The sequence below is a fragment of the Tachypleus tridentatus genome, chromosome 12, assembly GCF_004210375.1.
Source record: "Tachypleus tridentatus isolate NWPU-2018 chromosome 12, ASM421037v1, whole genome shotgun sequence".
NCBI lineage: Eukaryota > Metazoa > Arthropoda > Merostomata > Xiphosura > Limulidae > Tachypleus > Tachypleus tridentatus.
This window is the reverse complement of record NC_134836.1, coordinates 2,417,325-2,443,609: the sequence shown is the minus strand read 5'-3', so window position 1 is coordinate 2,443,609 and position 26,285 is coordinate 2,417,325. Positions and strand designations below refer to the sequence as shown.

Sequence of the window (26,285 nt, the reverse complement as noted above, 5' to 3'; positions counted from 1 at the left end):
GGTCACAAGATTACTGTTAACTAGACGTTCAAAGCGAGACCACGTTTTGAATTCTGGCTTCTTTCTTTATTCAGTTTTTACCAGGAAATCATCAACTGACGACTTTTAAGAACAACATGTTAGTTCTACAAAGATTAATCTTAAGGAAAAGAAAACTGTGAAGTCGTCAGCTAAGTAGAAAAAACTAATAACTTCGTCTACAAAACTATGCACAATATGTTTATTTGTTCTAATAAAGATTTTATTCATTTATTCAAATATATCCAGGCTCATTATTTTTACACTGAAAGAAATTCAGTCAAGTTATCTCTAACAGAATTCCCCTTACTTCTTCATTGATTCTGCTGATATTTGCAGGTTTGCCTATTTGGCACTTGTCGAGAAACTGGTTTTACCTAAAAATATTAGTTGTTGTTTTTTCTTGCAGTTTCACTTAAAGCAAACTGATTTACGTATTTTCTCATAGTGAGCTTCTTCTCATCTTTTGACTTCAGAACAAGCCAGTGCACCAAAAGCTCATCTTTGTGGTGTGGACGCATTTTATCAATATCTTTCAGGTTTTTTTGCATATCTCACATTCACTGTAGCCCACACATTAATAGACCAATTTACCATAGAAACAGACATGGATCAATTTAAGTTGCTTCTGTGCTACTTACACATACCACAACTAGAAACACACTGGAAAAGTAAGCACATCTTATTGCACTTGTAACTGCTCATACTGGTGTCACATGTTGCATGTGTTCATGATATTTGCCTTTAATATTGGTGGTCTGCGTTAATCTTACTAGATAGTAAAGAACGACCACACCAGGCCAAGATCATTCATTTCCTTCTCACACTCACTTTCTGGTCGGCTTACGCTATAGCCGAAATGGTCGTGGTTTCAACTTTCTCATGGTTTCCAGGGATAGTTCATTTTAAAAACAGGCAAGATCTCAACATTCACCAAAGTATTTGTATGACCAGCTGACCAAATGGGTTGAACCATCATTTAGCCAACACCATATAGACATAGGCAATGCATATCTGTTAAAACAATTACCACGCTAAATATTTTAGAGTACTGTGGATGCCATAACCATTGAAATACTGTGGATGCTCTGGAGTCACACAGCTTTTGGAAAGCGCTTGGTCATTTCCAGTAGTGCTTTTCAGGAAGAAGGAAGGTACGTCAGATGTCTAAACATGGTAACTTGCATTGATGCCTTTCCTTTACTACAGATTGATGAATGTCTAAATGCTGTTAGAAGGCGTCAATTACTTCAATACTTTAAACTAATAAATTGATACTGGCAAGCCAAAATGGATGACAAAAGCAGAGCAAAGACTGCTCTTAGCACTAGAGATATTTTGTATGAATTATGTGTCGTCTCATTTGGTCTGTTTAATGCATAAGCTGCTTTCAAATAGTTACTGGAAATTATATACAAATGGCTACAATGGGAGAGATGACTGGTCTACAATGATGATGTATTGGTGGTTCACCATGTTTTGAAGTCTTCATCTGAAAAGAAGAAGATGATATTCCAGAACATATATAAGAGGCATACGTGAAACTTAAACCAATAAAGTATTTACTCATATGAAAGGAGGTGGAGCTTCTTAATCACATTGTGATTAGAGATGGAGTCTTGACAGACAGCTAAGATAGTTGTGATGAAAGATTTTCCTTAGCTCATAACAAAATATGTCCATAATTACCTTGGTTTTGCCTCATACTAGGCTAACGTCTTGAAGATAGCAGCACCATTGTTGGCTCTCGTGAAAGTGAAAACCACTTTGGATGATGTAAGGAGTGTAATTAAGCATTCTAATCCCTAAAACTTGCTTTATTGCTGACCTAGTACTGTCACGAAGGTGATTTTGTTTTCTGGACATTGATGCCAGTGAAAACAGAATCAGTGCAGTGCTATCATACTTACAGGTTGAAGTACAATGTGTAATAACGTAAGTTAGTTGTATGCTCACGGCTCGCAGGTGTAGATACTGTGTGATGATGAATGGACTATTACTCCAACATGAGCTTACAACAGAACCAATGGAAAATACACTCCAGGTAGATCATGAATAGATTTGTCAACTGTAATGTCTGTAATGACGTGCTGAGGCTCCAAAACTGTTTTAATATAACGTACCTAATCTCTGTATTACTTTCCAGTTTATCACATGTTGTGAAATTGTAATATGTTGACTTATAGATCTAAATTATCAAATGAGCTCTTTCGGGGTATTCAATTCTGTTTTTAATTTAAATAAATAAATATGGTAAAATTATGAATTAATAGGAGAGCATGGATTCCACAGCATATCATCTTGGCCATGGAAAGAGTCTTACAGTTAAATCTACTCAGCAGATTTTTTGTAGTCAAACACAACATGTGGTGCAAATCATACTGAAGAGTAATATTAACACAGCCTAGTTGTAACGTGTTGTGTTGTATTATATACAAGTCAAAGTCGGAAGTGGTTGACTATATAGTTATGAAAAATTCATATACATGCATTAATCGTAACTGCATTAGAGACAAGATTTTCATGAGGTATAGCTATGAATCAAATATTTAATGTATAAAAGTTTGAAAACTACATCCTATCTTCAGCTATATTAATTTATACAGCCTTCTTAGGAATGGAGAACTTATGAATAAACACACACTTAACAAAAAGGATAATAACCCCATTTAACTGCAGCTGTCATTTGAACACAATCAACGTAATTAGTCCATTATGCTTTTCAATTCTTAGCCAGAACTTCCAGCTAGTCTAGACTCTTGGTAGCCAAAATCTGAAATACTATTTGTGAGGAATTCAAAAATTTCATTTCTGTAATGCCCAACATACTTTTGTTAACCCTAAAAAAAGTTTCTTTTTTACTACTTTCAAAAACTTTTCTTAACTATAGTTGCTCATAGGTAGGTATCCATACTTTTATAACAAAATATAGTGGGACAGTTTACCTTCAGTTAGTAATGAGCTCATAAATCCACTAGTGTATAAAGTTTACAAGGAAAAGGGTTTTTCACAAACAGTCACCTGGCGTTTAGAAACCTCCAAAACGAAATGGCAACCGAATAAAATAATGATGGCATAAATATTTGAGGCAATGGAATATTCATGTGCTTAGTATATTACAGGTGGTGATGACAAGTATCAATAAAATGCAGGTTTATGAAGTTTAATGTAGAGTAATAAATGAACACAGACAACAAAAGAAGAATATCGCATGTAAAGAAATGAAACAATATATTTACTTACAATAGCGATGTTCTAGAACTAAACTAGCCAGCTTCCAGGCGATCTTTGAAAAGAAACTTGCTACTTCGCAGAAGAGAGTGCTTTCAAAAGATGCACACACAGAATAAAGACAGATAAAAGAATAATGCAATACCACATGTAAGTAAAACCATGGGATCCTAGTGAGGTACCCCACAATTCTTGGAATATCTCTGTCAATAACTATCCCAAGCAAAACATATAAGGAATAGAATTTCCAACTTATACAAGTATTTGTGCCACCTATTTAGACAGGCAAACCCCATGGAATAAACACAAGCACAATGCCAAACTGCTATAAACTTTTACGAAGTAGTCATTGCTGTATATAAGCTCTAACACAACTAAGTTATTAGTACACATTCATGACCTATCAACGTCAGATATAAAAGATGTAATTAACTGTATACAAAAACCGATATAAGATTTAGTAAAACTTATCTGAATACATCTGACTAGAGATACAATTTGATCTAGTATTATAGAAGATTAAATCTAATAGATATTTTAACTCGCTTGCTCATATCCATATCAGCTGCAGATAAAGTTCTTAAGAAAGGAGATATTATTATGCATCTCTCATATTAAGTTTTCGTTATTTCTGAGACTATGCAAATATTGAAAGATGTTGTAAAACCACAAATTCGTTTAGGATTAAATCTATCAACACTTTTATAAGGACTCCAGACTAGAACATTCACTGTGTGTAAATAATTACATTGTCTTGGAATTCGTAAATGAGTTATAACACATAAGTCAGTTAATATGAAGTCTTGAATATATGATGTCAACTCTCTTGGTGAATGGAAAATCGAAATGTACGTGAATGACAGTATCAAAACATCATTTAGAGTAGTGGACCCAGGAATTCATAGCTTGTTTCGTGTGTACAGATTTATGTTAGAAAGCATATAAAGAATGCTTTGGATGTAACAACTTTGTTCAAAATGCGAATAGCGAGCCTGTTTTAAGTAGTTTAGAGTTGTTCCACATGTTATATATCTTGAATTCTTGTCGTTTAGTGATATTTTGGAACATATTACTCTCGTATTAATAAAATTCAATGTCTCATGTCTGCTTTCTTTTAAGAAAGACTGTTCTATAGCAGATTATAATTATTTTTATGTTATGTAAAGAAGAACGGTAATCTTTAATAGTCTGATCAGATAATATCTTGAGTATTTCTTGATAACGAGAAACCCACTTGAAATAAAAATATATCTCAAAACGGCTGGTATGGGTATTAACACTTACTGATGAAGAGAAAACAACGTTTCGACCTTCCGAAGTCATCTTTAATTTTTTAAAATTACTATCAGTGAAGCTGATATCGCATGAATAGGATGGTTTCACAGAAACTTATAAATACTTATATGGTCTCTTAATATGTAAAAAATCCAGAAAGTCTTAAGTTGTAGCACAGTTTATAACGAAAATCTCCAGCGAAACGCTATTACATTATTAATTGCACTCGTTTGACTTTGAATGTGATTGGTGTCTTTCTTCATACTCGGAAATTTAAAACAAAATGATATTCAACTCTGTAGAAGATTGACTGACGTTTCTAAGCTGTTATGGTACTAGTGTTAACTCTAAGACTATCAGAAGGTATTATTCAGGTCTATTGATAACTAACAGGTAAGTGTTAAGCAGAGGATAAATTGAACATGTGAACAAGTAAATAAATTAACAAAGTCTTTATATACAATGACTAGCTGTTGGAGTTGAGAGGAGTCCTTCCACACATTGTTTTGAGAAGTAGCTCGCTAATTGTAGTGGCGCTACCGTAGCAAGCTAGTCTTTTTCGTCAGCTTTGCCAAAGCCAGTTAATTTCATTTAATAGAAGCGTTTATGTAGTAACGCTTCTACAGTAATGTCCGCTACCTTTATTTTAACAACCTATATTTATTCTTGTAGCAGAAGCACAATTGAACTGCTTCAATATAATCTCCAACTTCTGAATGTGTACCTGCTGCGGAGGCCTCAGACCACTTTCCCTTCAAGAGAAGTTGAAACCGTCGCAAAGCTCTAGCAATTTTTTACAGTATGACGACCTTACAATCATTAGGACTACCAGATTCCTAGTAAGAAAAGTTAAAGCATTTCTTTTCATATTGCGTGTCACTGTAACATCTTTGAAATAGTTTAAATTTCAGTAACACGCTTTTTAGTGTTTAATGACTAATTTGAAAGTTATTACGTACTTTTTAAACTACAGACAAAAAATAGTTAAATACTTATCTAGTTAATAAATAAATAAATGAGATTAAAAACGTGCTAAGCTGTTTTGAACCCACTATAAAGAAATATGTTGCTTCTTCGTTTTCTGTTCGATGGTCAGGTGGTTAGAGTGTTAGACTCATAATCTGAGGCTCGCAGATCGAATTCCCATCACACCAAATACACTCGCCCTTTCACCCATAGGGGCTTTATTATGTTATAGTCAATCCACTATTCGTTGGTACAAGAGTAGTCCAAGATTTGACGGTGGATGGTGATGACTACCGTATTTACTTTCCCTCAAGTCTTACACTGCTAGTGCAAATAGCTCTCGTGTAGCTTTGCGCAAATATTTGGTTAGCAAGAATGCCATACCACATGAAGGACTGTTATAAGAAAATGTAGAAATATTTACCTGAATATATCAACTAAAGATGTATTTTTAAACTAGCTATAGGAAGATGAAATTCTTACTATTTCAACTGTTACAATAGTACCACATGAGGACCAAATGAAATTTCTTGACTTGTTATCAAAAAGAAGGAGAATGGTTCATTGTAGCATGATTAAGGTTTTAGAATTGTTATAGTCTAGGAAGCCATGAATTCATACGCCGTGTTCACAGAAAAAAAAAAAAAAAGCTATGCGGGTAATGAGATTGGAGAACATAAGGTTAAAATAAGGAAAACTTAGACAAAACTCCATGAATTTATCGTTTTTTTAAGGGAAGTTGTTTTTTAATAATGTGATTGTTTGACGAGCATGTCAGAGATTAGGGTTTCATACAGGAAAGGTTGTTTCTATGTACTGTTTGTAGTAGGTTGGTAGTTGGAAATGGAATAGCCTTGATGAGACAAACGGTCCCTTATTATTCCTTGGAAATGAAATGTGACATATATATGTCAATAATTGGTGGAAAGTGTTAGTTACAGAACCCAAACTCTGATTTATGCTAAATGTAGGGACATTTCCTGTAAAATGAAGTAAAACCCTGCATTCATATGCTAAGATAAAAATAAAAGGTGTATTTCGCCTATTATTGCTCAGGCATTATTTGGTAAGTCTCACAAGAGATTTAAAATTGGTAGCTGTAATTACAGTTGTAGTTAGGAAGCGTATTAAGTACTTCTATCATTTTAATTAACTTTTGAAGTTCATCTACAGTTTCTCAAAATGGGTATGCGTAAAAGTACACATGTGTTTAGGATCCAGTTGTTAGTATGTCAAACTGTGGAGCTTGGATTCTGTGGTTTGTGCCACGTTACTACAAAAAGAAAGAAAAAAAAAGTCGCACTTTGGACGCACGGATGCGTTGTGAGAGAAATGGTCTTTATTAATTACTCTAACTTAACAGTGGGTGACGTTGACTAACTGCTTTTTTTCAGTCTATAAATTCAAAATTAGGGGTAGGTAGCTCTCGTTTAGCTTTGCTTTCATCCAACAAAACAAACAATTATATGTGGGTTTAATGTACAACATTAACAAAAGGTGTGCTTCTTCGCGTGGAAAAAAATTGTTTTAAAGTAGAACATGCTATGGCAGGTATCATGCTCTTTCGCTTGCATATCAGGGGATACTTATTTTTCAATTGGAATAATCAACAGTGACGTAGATAGCGCACACATCTGAGAGGAATAACATTATAAAGCTTGATACACAATGGGTTTTTTTTTTACTGTTTTTTCATTCTGGAACAGATTTTTCACCTAGATTTACAAATTATTTTTAAGAAATCTCAAACTTCAATAAAAATGCCGCCTTCTGTTTACATACTCATCATTTTGGTTTTTTGTTTGTTTTGAATTTCGCCCAAAGCTACACGAGGGCTATCTGCGCTAGCTGTCCCTAAATTTGCAGTGTAAGACTAGAGGGAAGGCAGCTAGTTATCACCACCAACCGCTAACTCTTGGGCTACTCTTTTATCAAAGAATAGTGAGATTGATCGTCACTTATAATGACCCTACGTCTGAAAGGGTGTGCATGTTTCGAACCCGTGTTCCCCAGATTACGAGTCGAGTGCCTTAACCTACCTGGCCATGTCAGGTCCATTTTCGTTGTGTTTAAGTGTCGAATAAAGTTAGTTTACTATTGTTTTATATTCTGTCCAGTCTTTGTCTTTATTCTCTACACTCATTTAAAATCATGAGCATTTAATTTCAGTCTTCTACTATTTCTTGCTAGAACTTATTGTTATTTACGGGTTTCATAAAATGTGTTGAGGAAAATAGCTTATCTGGAAGTAACAAAATAGTATCGTTCTATCACTCTAAGATTAGCATAACATTTTTGGCATTATTTTGTATATATTTATCTATACGTTCATAAAAGCTTACATATCCACAGATATATATATAAATACACACCCATACACATATTGAAAGTTGCAAAATGTTTAGTCCATATTTATATATAAACATTATATTTTTTGTTGTGATCCATATAGTAAAATATCAAAAAGAGTGCATTAAGCGCCTCTAAAATTAAACGAAATTTTATATTACCATTTAGTATCATTGTTCAAATTTAATTTCAATCAGATTAATTTTAACTGGAATGATATAAAATTTGCAATAGCTTTTGGTGATAAAGGGAAGCACAGCTCTTAAGCTGAATTAATTTACACACACACGTGTGTATATATTCATATTTCCAATTAGTTGGCTACAAATCTTTCCTTTATGCAGTTACTTGGTGGGACAGCAGTAAATCAACATTACAATGTTACAATCGTTGGTTCAATTCCCCTTGCTAAACTAAAAATGTACTTAATGTGCCGTACGTACCGTGTGAGCTCCACCCACCACGAGCATCAAAATAGTTTCTAGGGTCATAAGCCTACAAACATATCACTGTGCGTCTGGAGTGATTTTTTTACACTACTAAATTGAATACTTATACTATACGCATAGTTGATCACTTTCCTTTCTCTTTTTTTTTTCAAAAAATTATTCTAAACTTTAATATGTAATTCTTTAATTATTAAATTAATGCTGAATTTTCTTAGCGTAAATTTATATTTTTATATTTAGATGATTAAATTGATGATACTTGTTCTTAGAATTTGCCCGGTATGGCCAGGTGGTTAAGGCTCTCGACTCGTAATTTGAGGGTTGCGAGCTCGAATCTCCATCGTACCAAACTCACCCTTTCAGCTGTGGCAGATAGCCTTCGAGTAGCTTTGCGCGAAATTAAAAACAAACAAACCTAACCTCAGAAATTCATTAATTTAAAATTTACCGCAAATTTGTTTTAAAATTTCTACGTTAATTTAATAATTAACATTAAATGTTTTGTTATTATTAGACTACACTGTCTAAATACTTCATTTGCTTATACACTTAAATTATTGTTGTTGTTTTTTTATGTGTAGTTTGTTTCTGGGGTATCAGAGCTTGTCCCCGAAAGATGGTGTTAAAAGCACCCATAATTCCCCCGAATCGTACAACTTAATGTGAAATTCTCCGTGAGTATTCCCGCGGATTTTTTATTGATTTATTTGAATTACGGGTTCAATATGCCGCCAAAGAAGCAAGACAAACCTATTGAACCACCCAAACAAACATTTTCTGAAAAACTGCAAACAGATCATGAGCTGTTTCTCCAAGCCTTTGAAAGTAAGTTCTGTAAAATTTTGTAGTTTGAAAATATAAGTTGCTGTTACTCGTAGTTGTGTGACGCTCTGTATTAACGATATTTTTACCCACCCAACTCGCCTTTGTGATAGTATGAAACTGAGCAACTCCCGAGTTCTCGGATCTTGCAGCGTCGTTAGGCCTAATAGAAATGTTACGTTAAGAATAACGTTTTAATAATACATTGGGTCCTAAACGCAGTACTATTTGATACATAATTGGATTACTCGTGTTAAATTAGTTTCTTATAAAATTAAGCTATAGTTAACTTGAGAATTATAGCCACTTTGCTTTTTAATTGGGTATAGTTGGTTTTGAAAATAGCTTGTATAAATATAATTCACATATTCAATCAGTAATGGTAATTAGGATAAATAGTAGATAGTTAATACTTAAATTCGAAAAATTGTTGTATATCAAACTTATTATCATCCCATAGTATAGGGATTTACAAAGTAGTGCTGCTGATTAGTAGGCTACTAACATAACTAGGGAAATAAAAAAACCAAAAAAAACCTAGAACTTCCAAACTAAAGATTTGTCTTCCCAAAGGAAAAAGTATGTTATCAAAGAGATTAGTTTAAGAAACTTATTTGAAAGTATGAACACAACCAAAATCAGTGGTGTATTGGCACCAATATGGCTTTAAACAGAAGAGATTTTGCATTATGCAACTGACAGAATAACATTATGTATGGACAACAAAGAACAACTTGAGCCTGAAAGGGTATCATTTCCCACTAACTTTTGAGAGAAGTAAATATTTTAACCCACTCTATTTTTCAGGATATCATCAGTTCCCCTTCTTAAAACTTTTACTATTTGCTGCTGCACTGTGAATGATAGCTCCCCTTAAACTTAAACTAGTGACCTCCTATTCTGTTCTATTTGGACTACAACATTAAAAATACTATGCTTTTGTCATTAAACTTCAATAACCCCCTTTTTCTAGAAAAAACAAGTTAGGTTTTTTTTTTTCCTATGCCTGTATGATAACCTTTTTGTCCTAGTAAACCTCTTCTGAACCCTTTCCAGTAAGTCAGTATCTTTTTTAAATAGAGACCAATGATGTACACATTAATTCAAGTGAGACCTAATTATTGATTTATATAGGAAGTTAATTTCATATTTTGATTGTAATCAGTGTGTCCACAAATAAACCCTAAAATTATATTTCTTTTTAGCAATAGAACAATGCTTGAATGGCTAGAGTGACTTATTCATTGCTGTTATTATTTTTTGTGAGGTCACGCTATTAAGTAAGCTTTAGCTTAAGCGTTTGATCCAAATGCATTACATTGCACTTACTAAATATCATTTGTCACATATTTGTATAACATATCAATTGATTAGTCATTCTCTAACATTTCAAAAACAAGGTAGCCAGAAATACCAAAGGATTTAATAACATCAATAAACATTACTGAATATCTAATTGGTCTCTTACAGATATTATTAATTACACAAGAAAAAGCAAGAGCCCAAGTACTGACCCATGAGGTTTTCCACTAATAACAAGGGTTTAGATTGACTGGACTGCATTAATAACCTTTTGCTTTTTTTTCATTCATCCAACTTCCAATTAAATTGTCTTTCCCTAACCCCTACCATTGTAATTTTCTTAGTTAATTGTTTGTATGTTATAAAAAGGTATTGGAAAATTTTAGTACACCAAGTTCATAAATTTTCTAGCACCCAGATAAGAAGTGGCATCCTTAGAAAAAATAAGTAGAAAGGCAAGATTTTCCTTTGATGAAAGTGATTTTTGCTTTATTTTATAATAAAATATTACACTAAGTAATTTTATAAAGCTTTAAAACTACTATAATTATATTTAAAACTTTTTCCTACTATAGAAGTAAGGTAACAATTTCCAGAGTAGCTTCTACTTGTATTATAAATGGAAATAACTTTGCAACTCTAATTCCTTTGGCATTTACCACTATATCTATAATAATATGTTAACATTAAAAGGGAAAGGCTTATATATCTGAATTTGGGTGTTATTTAAAACAGAGGTAGGTAATATAAAAATCTAGAAATTTTACAGTAAAATGGACATTTAGGTAATATAGTCAGAATTCAATGAATAGAACCTGTAAAAAATATTTCCAGGAAAATTTTCAACTTGACATAGAACTATTGTGTGACTAGTACTAAAATATGGTTCACTAACAGGGAATGTGCATTTGTGAAAGGATATCATAGAACTCGGTTAAGTTCAAAACAGATTGAGATAAAATCACTAGTAGGATTCCAAAGATAAAATCAAGGTAAGCATGAGACTAACAAGTATCTCAGCAACAAAAAAACAAAACAAAAGCAGTGCAAGGTAAATGTAGATTATAATAACCTAAAAGCATCTACAATTGTCAAGACTGCAGATATGCTGAAATAAGTTTCTGTAATGTAAATTGAGATATAACACTGGAAAAATAAGAATCAGATGTGGAGTTCATGTTCCTAATGTTTAAAATGAATTAAAAATTAAATCAGAACTTGTAAAGATTTGCACTGTTTGTATAAAGTGACGTAAAAGTAAATCATTAATCAAAACCTTGTCATTATCAGTTTGTTAGTATAGCTACACAATATAAAAGTGGAAGCATTAAAAGTTACTTGTGAAAAATATTCATTAGTTGTATTATATCAACCTTTGTTAGTGACTGATATTATTTTGTATATAAACATAGAGAAGTTAAAATACTTTTGTATTTGAATTTGGAATTTTATGCATTTTGAATCACTTAGTTTCATGACCTGTTACTGGAATCAATGAAGAGAAATCCTCACTTGACTGATAAGTCTTTTCATGGGTTTTACATGTTATTTGGATGGTGTAAGGCTCAAAAACTTTTGAAATGGCTTCTAGTCCTGTAGGGCAAATAACACAAGTTTTACATGTTTCACGAGGTATTTCAAACAGTATTTTACAAGATAAAATAAATGCCATAAAACTTTGAGGATTTATCTTATTCTCAACAACAGTTTCATAACATTTTTCACTCAGTTCAGTTAAGATTTATTTACTAAAGAGGCTCCAGTAATCATTCAATAAATTATTGGTCTATATATAATAATTGTTTGACTTGTGTACATACTGATGGTCATCATCATTGTGCATGAAGTATCTAAATACAATATGCATCATCTGCAGAAACAATTCATCAATTTTTATTTTTATATTTCTCATTCCAAGTAAGGTAACACAAAGTCTATAAGAGGTAGGAATAAGCCAGGTAAAGTGCATAGATGGTGGCATACAAAAGTAGAAAAAGCTCCTAAGAAGTGCACATTTCCTTGGTTGTCAAATGACAGTGGGATGAGATATTAAGAACTTGATAGATACTGTGTAACTGTGAATAAACTGAGGATAAGTTTTATAAAATCAGTTATTTTGTACAGAAGGTTCCAATTGTTCAGTATCATGACCTTCAATACAAAATCATGGCTTTAACTATTGCACCATTACACATGGTTACAGCATCTGGATTTGCAGTGGTTTTATATACTACTGACATAATGAAAATAGTTTATAAGTAGAAATAAAAGAAGATATTTTTTCTTGGTGTTTGCTAATTTTGAAACCAGTGACAGTTTATGATTACTAGAAAGAAAGGAAAAGGTATTTTTAGTGCTGCAATTATCAGACAAGTTAATCTCAATTAATTATCTGTGGAACTTTTGTTATGTAATATAAAGGTTTTGGACTTGAAGTCTTGGTTTTCACTAGGATTTCATGACTGAAGATGAAATAATCTTTAGTGTCAAATCTCATTGGTGAAAACTAGAAAAGTGAGAGTGAAAAATTGAACTTTAAGAGATACCTTCTAACCTCAGTACTATATGAGCATTTTGACACTGACTTGAGATAAAGTAACAATATGAAAACAATTTAACTACTGTATATTCTCCATAAAGTATTTTAATGTATGTTACATACATATACATTTTATAGAGACGTCAAATTATGCTTTAAGAAAGTATTCTCGCCTATCTTCGTAGTGAAGCTTGATGTCCGATTTCAAGATGATTAAAAAAAATAAATCAGAGTTAATTTTATTAAGTTTAGGGCATTCACATTTATCCATTAAGAAAATTCTTAAGGTAATCAGACAATTAACTGGGGGTTAAAAGTAATTGTTTTGTCATTCAAATGTATAAAACCTATATAGTCATCTAGTTGTAATAAAGTTCAAGAGATAATTAGATTTCCTACCAAACCACCCCCACAATTGTGAGACATATTTTAAATGATTAACAGATATAGGAAGTACTTAATTGTTTATGGGTGATTGTCATACAATCACTGCTGTTCACTGATTGGTCTTTAAGCATAGCTAAAATTTGTGATGTATCATGAAATACAACTTGGCTGTTGATAACAGAACTGGATTGACATTGCATACTTTACATTTTCTATGAGTAACAAGAACTAATTTAACCAGTAAGCTGTATTTTTGGTAATGCTTACTGGCAAAGTTTTGTGCATCCAAAATGCCCATTAGACTTGAATTTAGTGCATGAAATGAAAATTTAAACCATGGAATACTTGAGCTTCCAAGTTATTGAGAACTGGATGTGCTGAGATTTTCAAAAAGCTTTTGATAAGATGCCAAACAAAAGATTAGCTAAAGTTATATTGGTAGAGGTTGGTAAATTAGATTGGTAGGGTAGTTGAATTTTATAAGCCAAAAAGCTGTTATTAAGGGAGCACATTGGACCAGGCCCATTCTGTTAGTAGAATGCATTGATGGTTAGTGCTTATCCTTTGCTTTTTATTATTTATAATTTTAATGATATTGAGAGGTGCTTTAATTAGTAAAGTTTATGAATGACATAAATCTCATGGGTATTTGTATCATATTATAGTATGACTATCTCAATTGATTATTTCTGTGGTAATATGGCAAATTATCTTTAATTGTATTAACTGTAAGATAGTCATAATTTAGATTGTACTCTTAACCTTTTCCTTTTTGGATTATTATATATAGTAGAGATGCTTTCTCATATTGCATTAAGATTAGCTAATAGTAAATATGTTTAATTTAAAAAAAAGCTCTTAATTTATATTTGTATAATTTTTTACCTTGTGAAATTTCCAAACTTTCTGAGAGACTGTTTTGGAAACAAATATTTGAATTGTGTAGATGAGGGTAAAGATGTGGATTTGGTATATCTGGACTGTCGGAAAGAATTATACAAAGTACCACATAAAAGCTAGTTTAAAAGTTATCCAAGGTTTTGGAAGGTAACTAGTCGTAAGATAAAAAAAAATGACTAGATGTATTGAATAAAGTGAAGGGTTCTTATAATTGAAGCTCAGTCAAAGTGGGTTAATCACAAAAGTAGGATACGTCAGGGAGCAGTTCAGGATTCCTGCTGATTTTGATTTACATCAGTGGCATAGATGAAAGAATATTCTTGGTTGGACAAAGGTGGCTGTCATGCTTCTACTTTTTTACAACAGGATTCAAATCATTTCATGAGTTGTTTGTAATGACAAGAAGCCCACTTGAAGAAAAATGTATCTTAGGATGGCTGGTATGGATATTAACACTTTTACTAATAAAGCAGAGAACAATGTTTCAACCTTATTAGATCATCTTCAGGTTAACAAAGAGTTTGCAAGTGTCTTTTGCCAGGCACATGTCTTAGAGACGAGTGTAAATGGGTATGGGATTGTATGGAGCATTGCAGTTAATTGTTAGGTTATTAATTATTATAGGTATAAGGGTGTTTCTTTTTATTGGTTTAATTTTGGTTTTAGTTGTGTTCATCAGCATCAACAAATTTCTTCCAGAAACTATTGATCACAAAAAAAATTAACAACAAACAGTAATAAATCCCAAAATACAACAAACTACAAAATCTTGCACTGCTGCATACGATATATTCCTGACATCAGCAAAAAAATAATCAACATTTGGAAAATATTTATAACAAAGCACAACATCCTAGTAAACACCAAATTTATTGAAAAACCAGGTACAAAACTAAAGTCCATATTATGTAGGCCTGGCAAGGCCAGGTGGTTAAGGTACTCGACTTGTAATCTAAGGGTCAATGTTTTGAAACCCCGTCACACCAAACATACTTGCCCTTTCAGACGTGGGGGCATTATAAGTGATGGGCAATTTCACTATTCATTGGTAAAAGAGTAGCCCAAGAGTCAGATGGTGATGACTAGCTGCCTTCCATCTAGTCTTACACTGCTAAATTAGGGATGGCTAGCACAGATAGCCCTCGTGTAGCTTTGCATGAAATTCAAAACAAACCATACTGTATAAAAAAAATACACTGACAAACACAACACCAACAATACTGCTATGACTTCTGTATTGGAGAAACAAGCATTAAAATGGAAGACAGATTCAAAGAACACAACATAACCACAGAAAACACACAGATACTAAGTAGGAAAACAAATATAAACAAACAAAATCAAAGAAGCCCTATTTATGCAACAACTCAAACCAAAATTAAACCAGTATAAAGGAACACCTTTATACATATACTAATTAATAACTTAACATCTAATCCTGCACCCATTTATCCTCTTGTGACTAAGACATACCTGGCAGCAGTCAGTTGTATACTCTCTCTTTGTTAAACTCAAGATTAACTAAGAAATTCAAAATGTTTTCTTTGCTTTAGTAGTAAAAGTGTTAATATCGATACCAACCATCCTCATTTTGTGAGTTGGGCAAATAAATGGCAGATGGGTTTTAATTATAATAAAAGTAATTCATGTGGAATATCATAATATATGTCAATAATTCTGTTAGGAATAGTTTTAATATTTTTACAAAGGTATATGGTCTTCATGTTTTGATGACTTAGTTTATAAGCCATCCAAGCAACTTGATGTTACCAGTAATAGAACAAATGGAATATTGGGTTATAACTACAGAAATATTAAATGTAAGTCTAAAGAGAATAGGATTTCATTATAATGTAATTAGGGAAAGTTGTTTCTTTTAAACAGCCTTTCTACACATTTGGATTGTCAACTGTAACTCTGTCCAGGATCTTTGTACAGAATAAAGGATGTGTGCTGGTTTTATAACATTTTCAATCTTCCTATTTCCATTAACATTGTTTTGTGTTTAAGTAATTTTTGAATTACCTTTAAGTTCATGTGATAGCCCTCTTTTTTCTTTTTTCTTTCACAAACAAAAATTGTCCATTAATGTTTCTTTTAAAATAATGATCTGGACAATTTTTACAGCTTAACAGAAATGAAAATATGAACTTTCTATTTTCTTAATTAATAATAAGATTAATTACACATCAGAAAATGACAAAATATTAATTGTAATATATTTTTGAGCAACATTTGTTGAAATACAGTTAAAATTAACATATTAAACTTCAAAATTTCTGTTAACATTTTTTATTATTTTATTAAAAACATTAAAACCCAGAAAAAATCTTATTTTAGATTTCAAGCACAGTAATTTAGAATTAAATTACTTTTTAGGCCTAAACTGTGTGTGAAATGTTTCACATATGCAGCTAGATTGTTTAACATTTAGAAACAGTAAAAGATTATAAATATTTACTTATCCTGATGCTCGAAAATTGCAGTCAGCCACCTCATCTCAGAAGTATGCTGCTGCACTTTGTTCCACAACTACAGTGGAAGTGCAGACAGATCTCTCTGTGCCTCCAAAAGAATCGTTCTCCAAAAAAATGTAAAGTCTCTTGTCCTACATTGTTAAAAAAGTTCATAAATCAATTTCAACACCTATCTCTGTCCCTTACATACATTCTAACAAACCCCAAGATTCACATCTTTTGGTTCCAGGTGCAGGCAATTCCTCAGATACATCTTCTTCTCCCGCCCCAAGATGCAAAATGATCATTCGTTCATGTCCTCAGTCACTGGAATCCTCTTCCAACAACAAAGACCTGCCCAGTCAACCCAGGGCAGAATCCGTGAAGGTCAATAGACCTCCCTCGAATAAGGACAGTGAGGAAAAAAAGATGTGGTCGTAAACAGAAGGATTCTCTACCCAATTTGCCTACACGTAAATAAAAATGGCCACCCTGATACAATGGAACTGTCGAGGTTTACGTTCTAATCTGGATGACATCAAAACACTGATTGCTTTCTACCATCCTGTTTGTCTTTTCTTATAGGAAACATTTCTGAAACCTGCTGATACAGTCACCTTTCAGCAGTTTTTGTACAGAAATGACAGGCTATGTGATGGACGAGTGCATGGAAGGGTGGCACTGTTGGTTGATCAGCATGTGCTCACCCTGTCTTTGCCACTCGACACACCCTTCGAGGCCATAGCCATCCATGTTTCTTTGGGTCATACCATCACTGTTTATTCTCTCTACCTGTCTCCTGGAGAGACACATGATCAGTCAGACCTTAATGCTCTCGTTGAACAGTTGCCGTCTCCCTTTTTTATCCTGGGAGACTTTAATGGACATCATTCCCTCTGGAGAAGTGCTGATATTGATAGAAGAGGTCACTCTGTAAAGTGTATGCTCTCTGATCACAACCTTTCTATTTTCAAAACTGGTTCTTCTACTTATTTTCATGCACCTAGTCAGTCCTTTACTGCTATTGATCTCTCAATTTGCTCTATTTTATTATTCTCCCATTTTTCTTGGTGGGTTGACAGTAATCCATGAGGCAGTGATCATTTTCCTATAATCTTGAGAGAGACTGTCCATGGTCGATGCCACCTGACCCTCATGCCCTGGTGGAAGCTGGATCAGGCAAACTGGTTCTCTTTCACTGTTCTTGCAAAACTTGATCCTGCCATCATCTGTCAACCATCAATCTGGGCTTCCACTAGAAAAATAACTCTCTTAGCCACTGTGGCTAAACAAAGTAATTTTCTTTTAGCCACAGTGACAGTTGTTTAGCCACAATTTTAGGTTGCCAAAAACTATGTGGTGCGTGACTTTTAATATGCGTCAATTCCATCCAGTAAAAAATAGTTGTAATTATGTGAAAATCTACAAGACATTAAGTTTTGTACTATTTTTTTATTCCTCAGCAATCTTCCCTGCCAAAAACAAAACAAACAAAATAACAAAATTAACAGGATAAAGAGGAAAATAAAGAGATACATTTCTCAAAATAACAGAGAAACATAAAAAAAAAAAGACTTAAAACTAGAATATAGTAGTATGACTAGTAAGTAGATAAATCCAATGGCAGCTCTTCAGCCAAATCATTCTCAACAAAAGATGTGGTAGAAGTTGACACTTGAGGTTCCGAAGCACATTTCTTCAACAGAGAATGGTACCCACGGCTGTCTTTGTGAGTGACCCAGTATCTGAATGCAGAGCCAAAGTTAAAATGATCTAAAGGTTTGGACTCCATGGATAAGTTTAACATTTCTGTCTTGGCCACAGACAGACTACTCCTGGCATCTGTTTTGATGCTGTTGTACCTGCTAATTCCCTGCTCACAGTCAACAGAGGTAACTGGAATTATTAATCCAATTGCTGCAAGTTGAGACAGATTTGAAAAAGTTTGATGGATCTGGTGGATGTATTTCTTGCAGAAGCTCTTCATGTTTCCGTTTTTGTGAGCATCCTGTTCCATTATGTTCCTTAGTAGCAGCCTTTCAGTCAGTGCCTCATCCTCATTGACGAAAGGAGAGAAGTGCTGGATGAGTTTCTTCAAATCATCCTCATCAGATATTGCTCTGCTGTGACATGGGCTAAATATTGAAAAAAATGACATGATGTTAGTATCTGGGGATGCTACTTGTAGTTTGTGACTACTACTTCAACAAATGACTCAGCAGCTGATCTGTACTTTTCACGTTGTTTATCAATATCTTTGATGTCATGGCCTGTATAAGAAGTGTAACCACTGGCATCAGGAGCTCATGGATGTTCCTTCAATGCAGTCTGTGTGTAAGGACCAGGGATGTGTACCAGTGACAGAATTGACTCATCAATAATTGCTTTAGCCTGATCATAAGATAAATCAGCTCTCTGTAGAGATCTTGACAAAAGTCCAAGAATGCCAACAGCAGTGTTATCATGACAAAGCTGTAGCATGACATTTGTTGGACTAGACTATGTAGCAAGGCTTGGCCTGGAGTACTACGTTCCATTGCTACGACCTGCAGGCAGCTTATCACAGATGCAATACAGTTGACTAGTGCTTGGATGGAATCATTAAAAGAGAGCCATCATGTGAAGAACACTTGCTTGATTTTGTTGCTTTTCTCTCCATGCAATACTTTGCTCTCTTCCAGAACCCGACACAATTTGGGAGAATATTTCAGGCTTTTTGTAAACTGGTTCAAAACTGAAATGTACTTCACAAGGTATGGCACCTGGTTTACTGCCTTTTCGGCTGCCAACTGTAATCCGTGTGTCAAACAATGACTTCTTAATGACTCCTTAAATTTTGTAGGAACTCCTGTTTTTATTCCCACCATGACATTTGCACCATCAGTTGCAAGTCCAACCAAGTCAACATCAAACAATCCTCGATCTGCCTTGGGAAAGAAGATACCCAAAAGTCTGCCTGCATTTCATCCTGAACTACATGATATAGGGCACTGTACATATCGTCCACACTGGTTGTGGGTGTATATGAAGCTCTCTATTCCACTTTGTGATTGAGTCTGTAGTTTCTTTAGAAAGGTCACTCCCTGTTAAAAAATATATAAGAACTTGTGTGTTGAAATAAGACCACCAATTAAAGTAATAAACAAAGATATTTGGAAGAGTTGGCTAGCTACTTAATTTTTGATAGATATTTTCAAAATATTTCACTTTTAGAAAATTGTCAAATTGCCTTTTCTTTTAAGAAAATACTGTAGAAAACAGAAAGTATCTTATTAATACTAGAATGAAGAATATTCTTACATTGAATACTTGTAGTGAAAGGAAGAAATGAAACTTCACAGTTGGTTGGCTTCCTTTGCTTGTACAAGTAGAAAGTACAAGCCACATACACATTCACAGCAGCAGTTGACATATCCTTCTTCAAAACTTGTGATGCTACTGCACTGCAATGATCTTCTGACTGCTCATGCTTCACCAAGTCATCTTTTATAGGTTTAGTAGCAGTTTTCACAGTGGTAGCATGAATATTTGTTTTCTTGTTGTCCCTGCATAATTTGCAATGAAATGTATTTTGTTGGGAAACATGTTCCAGCCAAAGAAACTGTAAAAACCAAGTTTCTTTAACAACTCTGTGAAAATCACGGGTATATTTTTTTTCACACCGATGGTCTGATCACTGCTGTGAGCTTTAGTTTCTTCAGAGCTGTCTTTTCTTTTGGAAGTGGATTTCCCACCATCAGTTGATGTTGTTGCTTCGACCTTCTTTTGAAAAAAACTATATCTAACTGTTTAGATGTCTTTTTATCTGATTTAGGAGTTGTCATGATCTCGATTCAAACAAATGTCAAACAAAACTTGGGATATCCACTTTGATACAGACCATATGTTGGTTTGACGAAAGTCAGGTTTTCTATGATTGCTGTTTTTGTACCATGGGCAGAATCAAACATGTTGCATAAGAAATGAAAATGAAAGAAATCATTAGCACAGCTGAGTAATAATTTTTTTTTTAAATTTAATTTTTTAGTTGTCATAGCCCTGAAATCATAAAAATACATATATAAAGAAAATATAGATTACAGTCAGTGGTAGTTTTTAAAGACGTTTCTTGTTTCTTCAACTTGCTGGGGGGTGCCTCTGGTCATTTGTCATCATTAATGGCATGGATGGTGATAAAAACCACGAAAACTGTTAAGACCAAAACTTGAGCAGAATAAATAAAGGAAAACCATCCAAGACTGAAAACTTATCTTTTGCCACTGTGGCAAAACCAACACTAGATTTTTTAGCCACAGGCTGTTTCTTTTTGCCAATGGCGATGTGGCTAATGGCTAGCAGAAGCCTAGTCAATAGACGGCTGTGTGGCAGCAGTAACTGACTGTATTATACAAGCAGCTGCTCAGTGTATTCCTAAAACCTTGACGTTTCCCACTATATCCTTGTCCATGGTGGAATCCTGCCTTCCACGTGGCATGGAAGGCTCAAAAATGGGCCTGGGATACTTTCCATAGATATTCCACACTCTCGAACCACCTCACTTTGCTTGGTGGATAAGACGTCAAAGCCAGATGGAATCTTGGATTAAGTTCATAACTGGCATATCTTCTACCACCAGTTCCAAAGTCATATGGGAGAAGATTTGAAAGGTCACTGGGTAATATAATTTTGTTCCCCTCTTAATCTTGCTCTTTGATGGCCAGTAACTAGCTGATATCCGAAGCATCCCCGATACTCTAGGTTAAAGCTTTTGCCAGGTATCTAGCACTTCTGCTTCTTCCTCCACCTTCTTAGCCATCAAGACTTGGGCGAGCAATCACATCTTTCCTTTCAAGCTGATTGTCTCTATGACAGAAATCATCCCTTTACACTGGTGGAACTCAAGCTGGCCCTTCACCAGTCTGGCAGTACATTGGTTGGACCTGATGATGTACACTATGAAATGCTGCACCATCTGTCTCCTGTTTCTCTTGCTATTCTTCTGATTGTTTTTAACCAGATCTGGCAGGAGAATGTTTTTCCTGATGCTTCGTGCTAGGCTATTATCCTACCTTACTCTAAGCCTGGGAAGTATTCCAAGATTCCTTCAAACTACCATCCAATTGCTTTGACAAGCTGTCTTTATAAGACCTTAGAGAGGATAGTTAATGCTTGTCTTGTTTGGTTCCAGTGTGGGCTCCGATGACACAGCTTCACCATGGACCACCTGATTCGACTTGAAACATCAATCAGAGAAGCCTTTCTCGAACGACATCATGTATCAATATTCTTTGACATTGAGAAGGCTTGTGTTAGAACATGGAGGTATGGCATTTTGCGAGACCTCCACATATATGGGTTACATTGCCATTTGCCCATTTTTATTAATTTTTAATGGACAGGAGATTCCAATTCATGTGGGTTCGACATGTTCCCGTTCTTTTCTGCAGGAACTTGGAGTCCCTCATGGCTGTGTTCTGAGTGTAACACTTCTCAGTATAAAAATTAATGCCATCACTGAACAACTCCCTCTCACTGTTGCAAACAGGCTCTATGTCGATGACTTTCACATCTGTCAGTCGTCAAACATGAGGTATATTGAGCAGCAGCTACAGACTGCCCTCAATGATTTACTGAAGTGGACCACAGCAAATGGTTTTAACTTCTCTCTCTCTAAAACCATTTGTATGCACCTTTGCTGCCAACAGGGTATTTACCCTGATCCTGAATTCCTTATCAGTGAAGTTGTGCTGCCTGTGGTCTCTGATACCAAGTTCTTGGAGCTTATCTTTGACTGTAAGCTGACCTTTATATTACACATCAAGCAGCTATGGGTTAAAGGTACAAGAGCACTGAACATCCTCCATGTCCTCTCTTCCACCACTTGGGGAGCGGATCGATGTTCTGTGCTAAAGAAATATCGTGCTCTTATTCGATCGAAACTAGACTATGGATCACTGGTCTGTGGCTCTGCCAGACCATCGGCCTTAAAGATGCTAGACCCTCTTCATCATCAAGGACTTCGGCTCTGCACTGGGGCTTTCATTGTTCCAATGCATATATAAAACCTCAAACAAAATTTTGTGCAAAATTATAAAAGGTTTAGCAACCTATATCCAGCAGCAACAGCAGTACAAATTTGTAGTGAGAAGAGATCATTTGCTTTACCTCTTGATTTATTTTTCTTTATTTTAAGAAAATAAGTTTAATGATTTATTTCTAAATTGTAATAATCTATATAAAAATATATAATGTGTAATAATTGAAATGTAACTATATATTACAAAATACAAGTCCACTAAAGCACAGCCAAGACAGGGAAGACTAAAGGTCAGTTTTACATTACTGGATATGTAACATGAGTGCAAGTGCATGTCAGTGTGATTAATGATTAGTTGACATTAATATAATGTTAACTAGGCATGACTGGAAGGTCAGTATAATAAATATATATAACTTTATGAGACGTAAGCTTAGACTAAACAGTTGTATTTTTGTTTATGATATGTAGTCATTCTTGCATGAAAAAGCATAATTTATACTTCCTGATTTTGCAATGGTTGTGAGGTTGATTGGGTGACAGGCTGCACTTAGAGTATAGAAAATAACAAAATATAGTCTAACTGTAAACAAACATTTGAAATGTATTTAGGAGGTTTTAGATACTATAATATTTATGAGTTTGGGGATGAAGAACAGATTTTAATAACAATTCTTTGCACTCAGACTAGTAATGAAATGCTATTCTTACAAATGAAACTTTTAAAAAAGTTTCAATAAAAATTTGTGTGTACAAAATATTTGTAATCTTTACTAAACATTTACCAAATTTTATGAAGATACATATGCTGTATCAAAAGTAATAATCCAAATACTTAACATATGTAAATGTGTAGATAAACTTGTGTATATTGCATTGATCCCATGGTGAAAGAGTTAATAAGATGCATCTTCCAAAAGAGTACTTTAAATTTAGGTTACAATTGTACTGGTTTTGGTTATTGCAACTTGTTTCATTAAAATTGTATTTGCCACCAAAATGTTATGTAATAGTATTTTATACTTTATTAGTTTGAAAGCTTTATGTATAATAACTTGTACCATTTGCAAACACACAAGTTAAAACAGTGATGATAATAGTATCTGTGCAATCATATGCTATAGTATATCTTTGTAGACTGCATCCTATAGTAGCACCTAATTTAAATAGCATTTATTTTTGTAAAGTAAGACTTTTGATAATTATAACTACTTTCTCAAATATTGAAAACCATTAAGGAATGGATAAGATTATAAACTAGAAAATATTCAGATTATAATATTATTGTCTTATTAAATAATAACAATATTTAACTTTACACAATCTGCAGTAATGTCTTATTTTTACAATGATGGCATGGTACCAATTAACTTTTTAAAATTTAGCTATATGACATTGTAACCAAATTTTAAGTATTTTTTTACTTGAAAGAAGTGACTTCCACTGTAATAGTATAGCATTTTGGATTAATCGATGTTGGCCATATGATCCAAAAGTAACTTAAGTCAATCAGCATTAAAATAATGTTGGTTTTTAAAATATTTTCAAAAAGTATTTTTATACACTTACAAACACTTGCATTTTTACTTATTTTAGACATCAACAATACAAAGAATTACTTTCTTATGAGAAACCTAGCTTTTAAAAAACAAAAAAATATTGCAGTAAACAATACTAACTAGTGCAAAAAAAATCGAGACGTTAATGTTTGAAGAAAAGCTATGTTACCAAAATTTACCATGGTAACTATGTTAAAGATTATAATGTTTATATTGTTGTATTAGTTTAGAAATAATCAAATATTAGTTTAATCCAGAACTGGACTGCTGTTAACAAAATTTGTAATGATTTTCAAAAATCTAAAAACAGCTTTTATAATAAAAATGACATCTATGTATGTAAAAATGGCTTGTTTTGAAATATGTGGTCAGCTTCTGGTCAATTACCTCTTCTTTTCTTTGTGAACCTGATGATGTCCGAAGAAGGTTGAAACGTTGTTCGCTTCTATACATAAAAAAATTTTCTCAGCCCAAACGAGCCATTTTTACATATGTATTTTTCTCTTCAAGTGGGTTATCACGACATCACTGATCACTAAAAATGACATCTGATTCTTCATTGTGATACTATAGGGTAGCATATGGGCTTCTGTTACTTTTATAAATTTTTGAAAAAAAAGTGGAGTTCAGATGTCTACATCTGCACCTAATAAAAATAGTGGTTTCCTCTATCCCAGTTTTCTCCTGTAGATCCATACCTACTTATAAATGTAAAGAATTATCAATTTCTGAGATAGGTGGAGGGGTCCCAACCCCTATTCTCTTCTTCCTTAGATCCATGTCATCTTATAAAACATTAAGTTAGTTATTTATTTCTGGAAGAAATGGACTCCTATGTTTGTCTGCTTATACAATGTTAAATAATAATTTTTAGTGGCTTAACCCATTGTGCAAAAGTATTTTTGCTTCTTTCTACAGCATGCAAGATACTTTGCATTTCTGTACAAATGCTGATGCATTAATGGAAGAAGTAAGACTTTGATGACGACTGGTAAATTTAAACTCTTGCTCCTGGAGCTACTAAATTCCACTGCTGTTAATAAGAGTTAAGAAGTTTCTCATGTTGCATTCGTAGAGAAAAATTATAAATCATATCATTTAGCTATTCCTGTGGATCAGATGAGGTAATTTATGTTGAGGTGCCACAGGAATGGAATTACCAGATGAATATGATTTATTGTTTTTTACTCAGGATAACTCTTCTGTTTCCAAATTTACTGGTGAATGTGGCACTGAAAGACCATATCAATGCTTGTTTCATTGAAGGTGCAATTTATGGATAGTTACTGTATTATTTAATTTTGCTTGAATATCCAGAAACATTAGTCATGAAAAATAACAAGCAGTTAGATCTTTGGAATCATACTATCTCCTTATTTAGCCACTGTGTCAAGCCATTCATGCATACTTTATAATACACATGTGGAGCCCAGTTTTTCTTGGTTACTAATTTTACACCAAAAAAATAGTGGTAGTTAGCTACCCTTATCATGAGTAGAATGTTTTTCCTTCATGAAACTGCAGTATTTTTCATAGATGTAGGAGAAGTTGTTTGGGTGGTTTTTGTACTTTTGGACTTTGCTTGAATTGGAGGCAGCCAGCATTTCAAATGATTTTCTAAAAAATACAAAATAATCTATCTTTGCATAACTAGAGTTTAAAAGATTTAAAAGACAACCACAAAGTTTTGCAGAATTTCATTAAGTCACAGATGTGACATGAGAAGATAAGGTGAAGTGGCCAACCAAGTGAGTGAAAGGCATTCTGGCTCTACCCTTTTTATGTTTAGTCGAGGAATTTCTCAAATGTTTCAGCAAACTGAGCACATGAAGGTTTTTATGATTCCTAGAGGTAAGTATGGGAATAAAGCAAAGGTGATGTAATTTTCTACAATTATATCAAGAACAAATGGTATATAAGAAAAATATATTTTGCAGGGATCGAAATTTTCTATTTAAAGCCGGACATGTCCGTTAAAAAATCATGTTTGACTGGCACTTTCCCATCTATCACCTG

General features: G+C 33.6%; 1 protein-coding gene across 3 annotated transcripts in view; it reads left to right on the top strand.

Moving 5' to 3' along the window:
- Window positions 1-8,906: 8,906 nt before the first annotated feature.
- Window positions 8,907-26,285, top strand: part of Su(z)12 (Polycomb protein Su(z)12) — a 64,119-nt gene continuing 46,740 nt past the window's right edge. For 2 of the 3 annotated variants that reach the window (XM_076472740.1, XM_076472739.1), the window contains exon 1: window positions 8,907-9,113. In XM_076472740.1, the coding sequence (XP_076328855.1) occupies window positions 9,014-9,113 (100 nt within the window). In that variant the 5' untranslated portion in view covers window positions 8,907-9,013. Of the gene's footprint in view, window positions 9,114-25,974; window positions 26,121-26,285 lie in introns of those variants that run through there. The other variant, XM_076472741.1, reaches the window with a different exon arrangement.